A 16067-nucleotide genomic window follows, 5' to 3' on the forward strand; every position below is an offset into this window, starting at 1 on the left:
TTACTTGTACAATACTTTACATTGAACCCTTTCTTTGAGAGAATAAGCTCCTCCCATTTCTGGAAAGTACCACTAGCTAGCTAACTTATAAAACACCCTAGGTTTATACTCACAGACAAGTACAGTATTAGTCTCTTCTGGACAGCCAACCCTTGTGGACTAAATGACAGGAGACAAAAACAAAACCTGCAATGTTGGCAATTTTTCTGAATTGTATCACATCAATACCCCTTTCCCCCCCCCCCTTACTTGCTCTCCCAGTAATAATGGTACCCATTAAGGAGAGACATTTTTATGGTACTCCACATAGGCCAGACTTGCCATTCAATATCCTGTATCCTAGATTCCATTGTCCAACACACTCGGGGAGATGAGAATACTCTTCAAAATGTTTTTAATATTCTTCAAAATGTTCTAGAAAATGTATTAATACAAAATAGGGACTCAGTTGACTCTTTACAATTGCTAATACAGTACAGTATTTAAGTTAAGGAAAATTAATTTAATAAATATTGATGCTTTCATTTTTTACAGGATGGGAGAGTCAGTGGCAGACACCCAGTTACACTTACGATGGCATTCACATGCCACTACCTTCACTGGCATGCTGTCAGACCTGCACCATGGACGTGCCTACACTGATGTCTCCTTGGTATGCGACGGAGGCATTGTACGGGCACACCGGGCAGTTCTATCCCTCTGCTCTCCTTATTTAGGTAGGTGTGTGATGGAGGCATATTTCAGTCACACCAGGAAGTCCTCTACCTCTTGAGTTATCTACAGTAGGTAGGTATGTAACAAAATTTTTAAACAAAAGAAAATGCAGAAAAAAGTACTTAACATTGTAAAAATCTGAATAACCCTTCAAAACTATACAATTACATACAGTAAATAACCTACCAGCAAAGGAAAATAAAAACCAGCTTCCAATTTCTGGGGGTGATGGCATTGGCAATGGTGTCCTGTGCTATCTTCTCGAACCAGGGAGTGATAACTCCCTGGTAAACTGGTTACCTTTGTATGGTGCATGATATTGATTTAATTTTATTAACTATCGGTCTTTAGGTTCTGTTTAAGTAATTAATAATCCACCTTCTTTGTCAGTTATTCTTTTTGTGCACATTGTCTGTGCAGTTGCATCACAATCACATTCATTAAAATAATAATAATAATGTTTATTCAGGTAAAAGTACATACAAAATAAGTTACAAACAGAATGTTGGATTTCTAGATAGCGCTAGTATATACTATACCTAAAGCCACTAATATGCACAGCATTTCAGGCAAAAAACTTGCATGAAGGCTGTTGTAATGTAAGTTTATGTGTACATGTTTTTTGATAAGGCACAAAGAGTACAGTACAGTATAGTGGTTTCTTATATTTACTTAGTACAGTATAGTCTTGGTTACAGCCATCAGTTTGGTTGGCAATGTAGGGAAGTCTTGTAGTAGTTAAGACAAAGCCTGGAACAGGGCACAGAGCTGGTGAGGCCGGGGACAGAGAGCTGGTGAGGCTGGGACAGAGAGCTGGTGAGGCCGGGGACAGAGAGCTGGTGAGGCCGGGGACAGAGAGCTGGTGAGGCCGGGGACAGAGAGCTCAGATTTTGGGTGAGTGTATAGAGCATGGCGCTCTGAATGCGGGACGAGAACGTGGAAGCTCGATGAAGCCGGAATCTGGTTGTCTGCTCTGTAACAAGGCTGAAACGTTTTGTGAGGGAAGGAACTGGACTCGTCAAGTGTTACATTGTTGCTGATGAATGTTGAAAATGTGCAGTATCTTTCAAGTGTCCAAGTTAGACTGATGATGATTCGCTGAAGAGGCTTATATTACAAGCTCCCCCTTACCTTGGCCAAACTGACCAACATCTGGTAGGTTACCTGTCAACTGGCCTGATAATACACTTGCTACATAGTGTATTATATCAGTGTTTTACCTATCACCAAACTTCAAAGGATGGATTCCTGATCAGTCAGGTTGTGATTCATACATGACATTAAAATAAAGAAAACTGCAGAAGGCCTACAGGTCTATATGAGGCATCTCATATAGACCCATAGATATTTTTGATTTTAGCTTTAAAGAATTTTTAATATAAATATGTTATGAGGTAATCATTGGCTCTCACATGCCTCTCATCCTTCAATGGTGCCTCCACATGCCTCTCATCCCCCTAACTATCTCTCATTCCCCTGGCTACTCTTGTTTAGTTGGATTATATGGGCCCCCATCCCTCGCTGAATAAGCCGGACATTCGGATAAGCAGGAATCCTTTTGGGAAAGTCCAAAAAATTAACATTTTCTCAGTTATATGTACCACAACCAACATAATTTTTATTTTCACACATATTTTATTTTTATTTTATCACATACTGTACGTGGGTTGGGAAAGGAGTGGAAGAATTTACTGGAATTCATTTCCTCCATCATCTTCACTAACACTTCAATTGGCACAGGGAAAACTAATGGTATATCCTTCAGACTACAGTACTTGTGTTGGATAATAATGATCCAAATGGTTAATGAAGTAAATCACATAATAAGACAATATGCTGTACTGTATAACTGGGTACTGTACAATGGTGATATAAAGGCAGTTAGTGACACGTAGAGAAAACAAATTTTTGAATATAGTAGTGAGAAGTGGATAATTACATATGGAATAGGTCTCGTGTTAAAAAATGGGACAAAAATGTTTACATGAAAGTTTTTTTTTTTACCTACCACCCTAGGCTATAGATAAATGTAATGCCTTCCTTATTATATACCCTGTATTTTTAAAAACTGATTGGTCTAATTCATCTCATGTCTCCACAGCTGTTGTTTTAGGAACATGTCCGGACACAGATGCACCGCTGCTCTTGCCAGAGGTTCCCGTACAAGATGTCCTGTACTTGGTCTCGTTTATATACCGTGGCCAGGTAGATGTTCACCAGCAACATATAGCATCTTTCCTTAGAACGGCAAAACACCTACATGTTTTAGGCCTTGAAGAAGGAGACAGAGTGAGTGTTAGGATCGAGTGTGAGTTGTAGTATTTAGTATTACTGTACTGTACTTATGTTCGGTTCATTCTCTTTTGTTTTCAATTACCTTATGTTTTTTTACCTTATTTGGATACCTGGAGTTTATATGGAAAGCAAGTGCCAAGATACTAACAATAAACACAACCTTTAGGGAAACTAAGCTACAAAAGCTGTCTTAGGTATGCCATATGTACAAGCATGCAAACCCTAGTGCATTCCTACAATTATAACCCCAGAATGCCCCCAACCTTCAAGTTACACAGTAGAATCAAAGACCCTCCACCTCTCAGGGAAGGCACTCCAAAGGAGGCCAGACTCTATAGGCTGGCTTCCTATGAAGCCAGTCCATACAGCTGTTTGTTTGAATAAACAAAAACCTACCAGGAAAACAACTCTGTCAGGGGCAGAGGCATCACCAGTGTGTGCCTAGGAAAGGCACTCAGCAACGTATGGCCGGGTACAGCTAGTTTATATTAAAATAAAATTGTATAAAATTCAGCTAGGGTAAAATCTAAATTGTCAAGGCATGAATATGAAACTTGGATATTCTAAATTGCTTGACATCATCAGGGGGCAGTACAGTTTGAGACAATATAAGTAAATAAAGACATGCAAATACAAAGTGAAAGCTGGCGATCATAATACTGTACTGTATAGATTTTCAATAGGAGAATTGCATTTACAGTGAAGGAGCTTGATTTCTTTTAGAGATCTTTCTTTTGTCAATCATATACTTGAAAAGCTGAAACAATTTTACAACAATATTGATTTATATATATTTTTATCTACAGTTGGTAGACTCTCCAAGCAAATCTGATACAAGTTCGAGCACATCTGGCAGTGAAGCTGGAGATGAACCCGCCACGCAGCAGTTTGTCAATGGAAACAATAACAATGAAAATGAAGACGATGAAGCAGATGAAGAAGATGAGGAAGAGGAGGAAGATGAAGAGATGGTAAGAAAAAGCTGTTATTATATTTTTGTCTTAGATTTAGAAAGCTCTGTGATAAACATATTCAATGTTGAGAAAATATTGAAGACTTGTGTTAGGATCGAATCCACATCATCAAACTCCTCTGACACATGCACTACTGACTGGACCATGATGTAGTACATATGCCTGAGATGTTCAGGTATGCAGGGTTTGATCCCACTATACAGCTTCTGCAAGTGGATCACTTTTGTAGTGTAAAGTATAGCTTACATATTTTGGAAAATTCTCTGCTGATTTGGGTACATTTAAGCAGAGTAATACAGTACCTCATTTACTACTAGAAGCATGAGTGGGAAAAATGGGAGTTCTCGGTAATAATGCACTATATTGCACTATCGGTGTGGGCAAGTAAAGAATGATTCTTAAAAAAGAGTGCATAATAGAAAATGGAAGATATGGCATCATAGAAGCTGTGACTGTAAAATCTCATCTTCTGATATTTGTATAACACTTTCAGTGGTGACTGAGGTTTATTTTCCAAAATAATTTCATGTTCTATAATTATGCAATACTCATTATTTCATAACTTTCAGGGAGAAAGAATTGATATTATTAAACATGAAGTGAACGTAAAGGAAGAACCAGTTGAAACAAATGAGGTCGTGGCAGATGTCACAAGTGACGGAAGAATAGACTTGAATTACTATCTTCAACAGGCAATTCAAAGTGCTTCCATGCCTTGTCCATTATGTAAAAAGGTGAGTTGAAATGATTTGAGTAATATATAAACATATTTAATGAACAATGTCATTTTAGTACAATACTGGAGCCACTATATCTATTTTAAGTTCATATTTAAACCTAATATTAATTGGGTGATTAATATATTGAATAAGTCATTTCAATGAGATAGGTCACTACATATTACTTTGAAGCTTTAGCTTTGGACATTAGCATTTTGTTGTACCCAAGTTTTGAATGCATGATTTCGGTCACAGCTGTGTGCTCTGCTGTTGTGACAGGTTCTTGGTTAGTGGCTTTGGCATTGATGTTTGGCTTGGCTTCGGGTATTTTTTGACCTTGCTGCACTTTCCCTCTTCCTTGTTCCGGATTGTCCCTCTCGAATGCAGATGATATCTAAAGTTTTTTTTTTTTGGCTCTTGCCTTTAGTCATAGGGTCCATGAGCATGTTTTACAGTGGTAATTGTTCTTTGGGTCATTATACTGGAAATTGGTTTCTTTGCCAACAGCCTCCTCTAACCTTCTTTGCAAAAAAATGAGTTGTGCACCTTACATTATGGTCTTCTTTTCATGAAGACAAGGTTTCCCTGACTGCCATGCTCCCATTTGGTGTGCCCAGTTGCAGCTTTGCACTGGTATTGTTTGGATTCCATTGTTTCCAAGGTTTGCCTTTCATAGTTGCTGTACCAGGTGGTCAAGCTCATAAAGTCATTTGCTGACTCCTCCCATTCACATAATAATCGGAAATACAGTATGCTACTTTCATCTTTTCAATGATATCCTTCTTCAAGATCTCGGCCCAGAGCTTCGCATAGCTTCTGGAAAGTTGAACAGGATGTTTGTTCATATTAATTTATGGACGTGCTCCATCCTTACCACAGGTGTGTTGCCTTGGGATGGCTGTCCTCTGTACTTGCCTAGATATGCTTGCAGGATTGAGCTAAGCTTTAGCCCTACCTTCTGACCATTCTTAGATTAATGCAATTGCTCATTTCTCACACTTTTGTCATCTTTGCATTTAAAATTCTGAATTGAATTAACTTCTAACTTCTTCATCTAACCTATTCCATTTATTGACAGCTCTAACACTGAAAAAGTTCTTCTGATGTGTCTATTACTCAATTGTGTGTGTAATTTCCATCTATGATCACTCGTTCTGCTGTTCCTAGCTTTGAACAATGCTGCTTTGGCTACTTTGTCAATTTCCCTTAGAATCTTGTGTTGTTATGTCCCCCCCTCTCTCTCCTTTTCTCAAGCATGGTAAGGTCTAGTGCTCTGTCTTTCCTCATAATTCAGTCCCTTCAGCTACGGAAAGAGTCTTGTTGCATGTCTTTGGACTTTTCTAGTTTCTCCTTGTCCTTTTTCAGGTAAGGGTTTCATGCTGGGGATGCATATTCAAGAGTGGGCCCCACCTTTGTTGTACATAAGGCCTGCAAGTTTGTCCAAGTTTCTGAAGGATAGACAGTTATTGGAGAGTATGGCATATGCTGCTACTGTTCTGCTTATGTGGGCTTCTGGCACCAGATTTGAGGTTATATCTACTTCCAGGTGTTTGTCCATTTCTGATTGAGGAATTTGTCTCCCTTTCATCCTATACTGATATACAGTACTGGTCTTCACACTCCTGTTCCAATCATCATATCTCTGGTTTGGTTGGGTTAAATTCTAGCAGCCATTTTTCAGACCACTTTTGGAGTGTCCAAATTCACTTGCAGTGCATCACAATCTATCCTTGACCTGACTCTTCTCATTAGTTTTGTATCATTTGCAAGTATTCATATGAAGGAGCCAATTTCTTCTGTCAGATCATTGACATTAGAAACAGGAATGTGGTACTCTTGTAGTACTCCACTCGTAACCTCTCCACTTTGATGTCCCTGCTCCCACCGTAACCCTTTGCTTCCTTCCAGTGAAATACATTCTGATCCACCTTAGGACTTCTAGATATGCCAGCCTGTTTTTCTAGTTTGAGTACGAGTCTTTCATGCAGGACTATATCAAATGCCTTCTGACAGCGTGTGATCCATTCGGTTTTCCTCATCTCCGGGTTCTATTTGCTGCATGGTTTTTCTTGAGGGTGTTCCCTGGAATTTTTTTTCAGTTGGGCTGGCTTTGGAAACAACCCAGGGAGGGCCATCTGTGCTTTATTTTGGCATAAAGTACAGTTATGTACTGTATACTCATTACATAAATCCATTCTAGATGTTTGCCAATTCTTTCTTAATAACTTATCTCTATCTCTGTACTTAATATAAATTAATTTCTTATTTACTTAGTGTGTGTGTGTATTACATGCAAAATAATTTTTTCAGGAATTTAAAAGTCAATCGGGACTAAGAGATCATATTCGATTACATACTGGCGAAAGACCTTTTGAATGTGAATTCTGCCAAATGAACTTTGCAAGAGCTTCACATCTTAAACGTCATCGCCGCATGCATACTGGAGAGAAACCATTTATGTGTCGTATCTGTGGTAAAGACTTTTCTCGAGGAGACAAGCTCAAAGATCATTTAAGGAGACATGATGCCGAAGACAAATTGAGTAAAATTCGAAAACAAATTTATAATCCAGAGGAGGGCACCCAAGAGTCTGATTCTGAAGCAACTCAGTTAGCTGGCAATATTCCCCCTGCACAAGTACTGACATCAAAATCAAATAATACAACTCCTGAAGCTACATTAATGCCACCTGTCAAACGACCAAGAGGACGACCGCCCAAAAATCCGCAGGCACATGCACAGTATCAACAGGCAATGGCTCAGGTTCCTTCGATGATTGTTCCTCCAAGTGAAACGTATATGCCTCACATGCTTGGTGTTACTAGCATTGGTGAATGTATTCTTAGACCAATCAATTAAAAACTTTCACATCGATGAAGTTCTAAATAGTTTCTGGTACTAAGTGTCTTGTAGCAATTATATAAATCCATATATGTTATAAAATAAAAAAGCTATTGTAAGGTATATTTTAAGAATATCAAAATTTCATTTTAATTTTAGTAAGTAAGGTTTGTTTATATATAATTCATCACTGTTATTCATGTGCCTTTTTCCAACTGATCAATTGGTATTATTCAGTTTAAATATTGCTACACAGCATTAGTCATTTCATTTGATCATCAGCAATAGTGATTTTTATAATTTAATGGTGATATTAATGCTTTGATAGGTCACAATTAATTTTGGAGCAGCATTTCCTCCATCCCCCCCTCCCCCTCCCTCTCTGGGCAAATCTAGGCAAATGCAGTTGATGTAACATTGAGTCAATTTTGATAAAATTGATCAAAATATAGTATGCTAACATGTAGTTTGATACCCGTTATATATGGATTACCATTAAAATTGGTACAATTATTATTATTCAGATGTGATGGTGCAGTTCTGTGGTTGGAAAGACACATAATTGTTTGCTCGGAGAAAGGAATTCAGGTTGTTTGGGGATTTGTAACCTATAATGAATTGTTTTTTCTGGATGGAAGTCCCTTGTGCCTCCTTGAAGCTACTATATGTGATATAGTGCCAGACTACAAGGTGCCATCAATCACAGAGTTCTATTTAGCCTCCCGGGCACCGCGAGCTAGAACCTGGCCACCTCAGAGAGGCACAAGGAGCAATGGCACTTGTGAATAAATTTACATAAATATTTTCACTCCTGTCACCACCAAGGGAAGACTTCCAGAAAGTCAGGAAAACAAAACAGACCACTGCTTGTTTAGAAAGCAGTGGTCTTTGTTGGGCGAGTTCTTTTAGCTGTTTTGAGGCTGCGGTCACGTTTCTAACCCAGCGGTGGTCTGTTTTGTTACTCTGATTTTCTGGGTGCCTTCCTTTGGTGGTGGCAGTCTTGAATAAATTTCCATAAAATTTTTCATAAATGCCACTGCTCCTTGTACCTCGCTGAAGGGTGATCAGGTTCTGGCTCGTGGTCTGCGGTAGGCCAAATAGAATTCCACGACTGATGGCACCTTATAGTCTGGCACCATATTAGATATATAGGCACCAGAGCGTCAGGAAGCCATTCGGGCTCATCCAGAAATTGGCATTTCATTACATTCAACGCTGATTTCTTATTTATAAATTTTCAAGGTAAGTTATGCAGTTTGTACATTTCATAATTAGTTTTTTCTCTTACAAATTTTTTAACGATCTGCCCAGCTGTAAATGTAAATTTACATTGATTTCAAGAATTTAGAACAATGTTCCTGCATTGATAATTAAGATAATTAAGAGAACAGTGATAATATTCTTTTATTCTGAAAACTGACTCAAAGGTTATTTGTTCAAATACATTTGAAAGTTATTGGCATGAAAATGTGTATTTTAGCATCTTTTCAATGTTTGTTACTACAGTTGTGCTAGTCTGTTATTAGTGCTAGTAGCTAGTATGTTACTAGCACTAGTCTGTTACTAGTGTTATTGTGCAATTCCATGCTCAGCTGGCCTTTGGACACCTGTGTTATCATTTGAAAGATGTACCGCCCCAATCAACCCCCTCCTCCCTCGGAGCAGATCCACAAACTTATTAATATCGTTTAATTAAAGCAGTTTCATTAAATATGCCCTGAAATGATAAATAGTTTTCCTAGTTATGTAGAAAAATTTAGATTTAGAGTGTAGGAAGAATGCATACAATAACATAAATACATTATTACAGTAAAAGCTTGATTATCTGGTGCTATAGTATCTGAAAAGCTCCAGTTCCACTATTTTCAAAATCTCCCAATATAAATTAATTTCTTGTAGAAATTGGCATTCCATACCATTCCATCCTGCTGACTTGTCACATTCCACCCCAGTCTTTCTTTTCTTATTTTCTTAAATTTATCCCATAATACTGCTACTACTACTAATAATAATAATAGAATAGAACAGAACCTCACTTGTATTAACTATATTGGACTAGAACCTCACTTGTATGAACTGTATCAGACTAGAATCATGCTTGTATAACTTGTATGGGACTAGAACCTTGCTTGTATGAATTGTATGGGACTAGAACCTCACTTGTAAAAATTGTATGGTACTAGTATCTCACCTTTATGAACTGTATGGTACTAGTATCTCACATGTATGAACTGGATGGGACTAGCATCTTGCTTGTATGAATTGTATAGGACTAAAACCTCATTTTTATGAATGCTTAGGACTTAAACCTCACTTGTATGAACTATATGGGACTGACCTGATGTGTCCCATGCATGTTCTGTCTGATCCCGGTGACCATCTCGTGAGAAATCACTTCTATTTTGATAGTATATTGTGTGTTTTATTTAGTTATGTGATGTTATTTGCATAAAAAATATTCCCCTTTGTTTTGTTTTCACTTGTATTTTTGTTTGCAAACATTGGTGGTAGATAGGTCAGAGTCCTGGTGAGTGTCTACAGCTTGAGGAAACTTGTTACTTCCTTGACAAACGGCTGTGCACTATTCTTTGGACTAGAGAATAATTTGTTTGCACTAGGTAGAAATTTATGCAAGCAAGGTTCTATTGTATTTACATGAACAATTTAGTATTTGGTAATCTTGTATACAGTTTTTTCTCAATTGTCTAAATAAATTGAGAGTGACTCCAGTGAAAAAATAGAGATTGTCTAGTGTATCTATGGTTTAACTGGCCATCAACCAGATCATACTGAGACCATAATTGGACCAGATCTTGTGTTTCCAGTAGGATGTAAAACTTCTGTGTTGGCAGTCACATTATGACATTGGAACGTCACACACCTCGTGAACCATATGTAAAACACAACATTTTATCTCTTGTTTTCGTTAGGTTGGGATAGATGACGCAACAGGTAACATTTTTCGCAGGTCTTAGACCCCCTACTCCATTTTTCCATGATCTAGCATATCCAGTGTATCACCATATTATTCATTCTGTGGTTGGATTGCCTGGAGACATTATCTGAACCAAACACTGGATGGTTAATCTAGAAGTTCAATAAGCAAGTGCCAGATAATTAGGAGAACAGTGATAATATTCTTTTATTCTGAAAACTGACTCAAAGGTTATTTGTTTAAATTGGAGTAATAATGGCATTAAATTGTATGAGACAGTACAGTGCACCCTTCCAAATCTGGGCCTCCATATAGTGGATCCCCATTAAAAACAATGTACCAAAACCAACTAGATTTCTGTAAAAAATTGGTATTTCTAAAAAAAAAAATCAGGATTCCAGAGGGGGATTTAATGAAATCTGGAGCATTAGTTCATCTCACAAAGCAATTTCCAATAAATTTATTATTTATATATACTAGTGTACAGTATATTTTTTGATAATCTTGCTTATTTATTTGTAAATTTGATTTAAAACCATGTACTGTATTTATATTTTATAAATGTGTTACTAAGCTTGTCCTGTACTATAAGTTGCACAAACACGTTGATTTATGTGACGATAATTATGAGGCATACAGACCTATCGTGAGGGTACACAAACCGACTGTTTGTAGTCCTTGTTTGTGAGTGTGGTCTCACCTCTCACTATTTAAACATTTTTAATGGCTTTTCACCTGATATACTATTATTCATGAGTTGAAACCCTATTGTGAGGCAAGAGTTTATCATGGGTAGAAACCCAGTGGGCATAATATCCAAGAACAATGTCAATTCAGTGCCGAATCAATGTCATCAACAGTGATTCAATGTTGAACAAATGCCACTCTTGAATATTGCTTCCACTGGGAGGGCGAGATAAATAACTACCTTACCATGGACACTAAGGTAGAGTTATCATAAAAAAAATAATGGTGGGAGAAGAACGTGGCTGGCAAAGAGATATAGTATTGGTACTAGTGCTGTTTCTGATGCTAAAAAGCAAATGAAGCAAACTTATAGTTTGCGAACAAAATATAGAGCAGTGGTGGTAAGAGTGGCATAAAAAATTATGCATCAGGATTTAGATGCTTAATTATGTAAGCAGCACTGTGGCCAGGGTTGAAGAGCTAGTCTCAAACTGATAGACTGGCATTAACCATGGGCATAGAGTACTTTTAGGCCAGTTCAGGGTAACTGCAGAAGTTTAACAGTTGGCATGACCTAGTGCAGGGGTGGGGAAGGTGTGGCCTTCGATGGTACTCACTGTGGCTTTCAAAAGCAATTTTAATAAGAAAACATTTGATCTATAAGTTTGCTTTTGACATGCTTGAATGTATAACAGATTTATGAAATATTTGTAAAGTAAAATATGATTAAAGATTCCCCACCAATGACTTATAATGCTCCCCCCCCCCACTCTTGACTCATAGTGCTCCCCCACTCTTGACTCATAGTGCTCCCCCACTCCTAACTCATCGTGCTCCCCCACTCTTGACTGTGCTTTAAGTTCATGTTGCTGCCTCACTATCATCAAGACCAACCTGTGCTACAAAAAGGTAAGATAACAAATACATTTTATTTATATTTTTTTGCATTATTATTAATTGGCACATAAAACAAATTTGTATATATTTTGTGTATATTTTGTGTCTAAATATATGCAAATATGATAAAAAATAAATGCATTGTTTCACTTCATATTAGAAAAATTACAAACACTTGGTGATAGCTCAAATTATGGAAACTGGATTTCACTCATACCTAAACTGGGTCTTGAATAATATTATCCAGATTTTGTATGCAATTACCAAAGTGTAGTTACTGGACGAGAGCTTCGCTCGTGGTGTCTCGTCTTCCCAGTAATCTGTACCATAGAACACTCAACCTGTTTGTTATGGCTTTCACTGTCTTTTTCACTCTACAACTTATCTACAACTTTTTCACTCTACAAGTTATCTACAACTGTTTGCAAAAGGGAACTTTATTATATTTCTTTGACACCTTTATTTCCTTAGCTTAAATGTATGGCGCCTTGTTCTTGAAGTTGAAGGTTTTAAAAATTCCTCCTTGTCTATGTTGTCAATTCCTGTTACTATTTTGTACCTAATGTGTGTGTGTGTGTACAGATTTTTTGCATACTCTTCTGCCTTTGGATAATTATAATTTTACTCTCAATTCTTCATATATGGCATTAATTGTAAATTACAGAAGGTGGTTTAAGGTTTAAATGGCTTTCCCTCTCCCCCTCCAGTATTAGTATCTTGAATGATATTTAGGACATTGTAACTATTCTGCATCACAGACTGTCTTCCAACCTTGGTGCCTTCGTTTGATATTACTTACTTGGCCCCCTCCCCCTTTCCCTGACCAATGTATTATTTGGAAATGGGGAATCGAGTCATTTTTCCCTTGCATGTAAAATTCTGTTGAAATGGTTACAAACTGTAATAAAAGGCTTAAATTAAATTTTTTTTAGTGATGTATGTACAGAGATTTCTATGTTTACATGAAATTTTAGAAAAAGAGGCATAGCTAGGCATTGAAAGTACTGTATAACATGGTTTAAGAGGAAAAATCTTCTGGTGCAATGCATCCTAGGTCACCCTAGACACATTCTATCGCATTGCTTCAAAAAAGATTTCCTTATAAATACACCATGCTTTTTGTTATTTCATTGTGTAAAACTTACTCTATTTTAATCTCTATCAAAAAATACTTTAATTTGAGTTCTGGTAATTGGTATCAGCCCATTAGATTATAATATTCTAATGTTTAATATTGGCCTTAAACTGCAGGTTATAATGTACCTGTATACAGTACTTATCGTTTGCCTTCGTAACCAGAGCATTGTAATACTGTACCTGTTTTGATGTCTTTCAGGTGCCGAATAATGAAGCATTTACTGTATAAATATTTTTAAACTATTATGCTATATGGATCCTTTCATTATAAGGGTCACTTAATTAACCATACTGCTTTTATGATACAATAAGGTTGTCAGTGTTAAAATTTTTAAATTTTGCTGAGAATTGTGCAATACAGTAGTTATTCTGATTGGAGAGACCGGCCTGCAGGGATATCGATTCCCAGAATCATGAACAGGTAGTTAGTTATTGTGATTGAATTGTAGATATCATTTTATAACAAATTTTAGGAAAATTGTTCTAATGTTGCTTCAATTAAAATCCGCAGCAGGATGGCATTTGTAGTCACCGCTACTGGTTGACTGGCCATTGTTAATGCAATTGACAATCTTTTGTGATTTTATATGTATGTATTTTGAAGAATAAATAAGGAGATTGCTCCTTGAATGAAAGATATCTAGCTAGTCAAAAAAATAAAATGGTAAGCAACCACTTCTGTAAATACCATGACAAAGTTCCACAAGAAGAGTGAGAAGTTAAACAAACTGATTATTACAGAAGGTGGCTGGTTGCCTTGAAGATGTATAGTTTATAATGAGAGAAATTCCTGTCAATCCATGTTGTTCATTCACTGTACAGTATAAGATATGCTTGTGGTAAGATATATTTTATAAGCCAAGAAAAAAGTGAAGCCATTAAAATACTATTGTATAACTTAGGATTTTATGAATGTTACTTGTTTCATAATTTAGAGTGAGGTTCAGTAGACATTAGTAACTATAGAACATGTATTGATTAGGTTATTGATGATCTGATGGTGGCTTAATCCATAAAATTATACTATAATCTTGTGTTGAAATTGTATTTCAAAGCAAAATTCTAGTTTAGCATAAATAACTTTAAGCAAACATACCACTTTTAAGGATACCAGTAGGCAAAACACGCTCAAGTATCATTTAATCAATGTTGATTCACTGTTATACCAATCTTGTAGTGTAGTATTATACCAATCTTGTTTGATCAGCTTTGCCCGGGGAGGTACTAAATTGAGACTATGCTAAATAGTTTGTCAGGCTTGGCACCTTTTAATACTTAGAAACTAAACTGAAATACAGCCTTTTGGTCAGGTAATGTAATTGGGACCTTGGATATAGCTCGTGGTATTATAATGACGAGGCGAGTCTGAAATCAATTTCAGACAGGTAATTATTATTGTAAATGTTCCAATAAATATTCAGATGCATTTAAAAACACAGTACAGTAATCATCACAGTATTTTAACAGAATTATGTAGTGTATACTCCTGGTTGTGTGTTAAAGTATTTAATGTGGATCACTTGCACATTACATAAATCTTGAAAATCTGTATGGATTATTGTCAGCAAATCTCAGTGTTCACAATACTTGCATGTTTGTGGCCTGTTGTTGCCTAAAAAATGAAAATGCTTCAAACTCAAAATAATTTACAACCATTGAGTTTTCGTTTTAAATATGCTCAAAAAACTTTGCCTGCAGCTTCAATTGTTTTTTTAAATTTTGCTCCTTGTGTAAAAACCATTAAAATCGTGATTAATGCTATGTTGCTAAAGATACTATTCATACCTCTTAATTTCCCACACTCTGTGACTCCATATACTAAAATACCTTTAGTATACCTTTAGATATCTTTATAGATGTAATTTTTAACATCACACTCTTATAGTATGGACCTGACTATGCCAGTACAAAGTTAAATCTTATCGAGCCTTTCTGACTGTTCAGCCCAAAACAATCCTTGAAAACTATTTTTTTTTACTAGAATAAAATGTCTCTTGCACACTATTGCATTAATTTTTGTACATTTCTAACAAAAATATTACATTAATTTAACTTTGGGATGTGAGGTGTTAATAAGCCTTATCATTGTCTACTCTGCATTTTAATTTACAGTATTTTAAAGTCAAATAAAATACTGTATGGTATGGACTGACGTGGACCTCGGTAAAAGTATCACTACATAAAATTTGACATGGCACTGTTCCACTTGTCTGAAAGAGTACATTCCCATAAAATCAGGAGGTTACTGTACAATACAGTCTATGAATACTGTATTATGTAAGTTTAATTAGTGAGTGTTTACCAACAACTGAAGTACTATAAGTTCAATATGTATATACTGTACTGGAAAGGAGGCTATTAAATACATATTAAGGATTGTATTCACTAGCTTGTATATTTTTATTTTATTTATCTTAAAAATAATTTATGGATAGTTTTTGTAAGTTTTAACATTGTACTGTTACTGTACATGCTCACATTGCCTTAGTGATTGTCATCTGTGAATTATAAAAATGTATTGTTAAATCAGGTAAATACATATAGCAGGGTGACTGTTTTGGACTTGGCAAACTTGTAAAACTTTCAGAAAATATTGAAGCCATATGAAGGGATTGAACCTACATCCCTGAATCCCCCCAAGGCACATGTGTTACAGGATGCCTGATGCATTCGCAGATGCAGGTTTGATCCCATTGTACAGGTTAAATATTTTCTCATAAGATATAGCATGTTTTTTGTGATTTCATCATGTGTTGCTGTTTTAAAACCTTGTTTTCATTTATCTATATTACTTCTCAATGCTGAGGTTACTTATTTTGTGCAGTAAGTATCTTTGTGAATATTTTCTCATATATTTGCTAATGGAAT

The 16067-nt window shown here is 36.3% G+C and overlaps 1 protein-coding gene across 1 annotated transcript; it reads left to right on the forward strand.

The window, feature by feature from the left end:
- Positions 1-534: 534 nt before the first annotated feature.
- Positions 535-15646, forward strand: LOC138349578 (zinc finger and BTB domain-containing protein 14-like; the record flags this gene model as incomplete). Its single annotated transcript, XM_069301263.1, is given in 5 exon segments — positions 535-716; positions 2816-3003; positions 3816-3980; positions 4553-4717; positions 7013-15646. Coding segments are annotated over 5 exon segments (1248 nt in total). The 3' UTR covers positions 7562-15646.
- Positions 15647-16067: the final 421 nt, after the last annotated feature.

Source organism: Procambarus clarkii, chromosome 45 (assembly GCF_040958095.1).
Source record: "Procambarus clarkii isolate CNS0578487 chromosome 45, FALCON_Pclarkii_2.0, whole genome shotgun sequence".
NCBI lineage: Eukaryota > Metazoa > Arthropoda > Malacostraca > Decapoda > Cambaridae > Procambarus > Procambarus clarkii.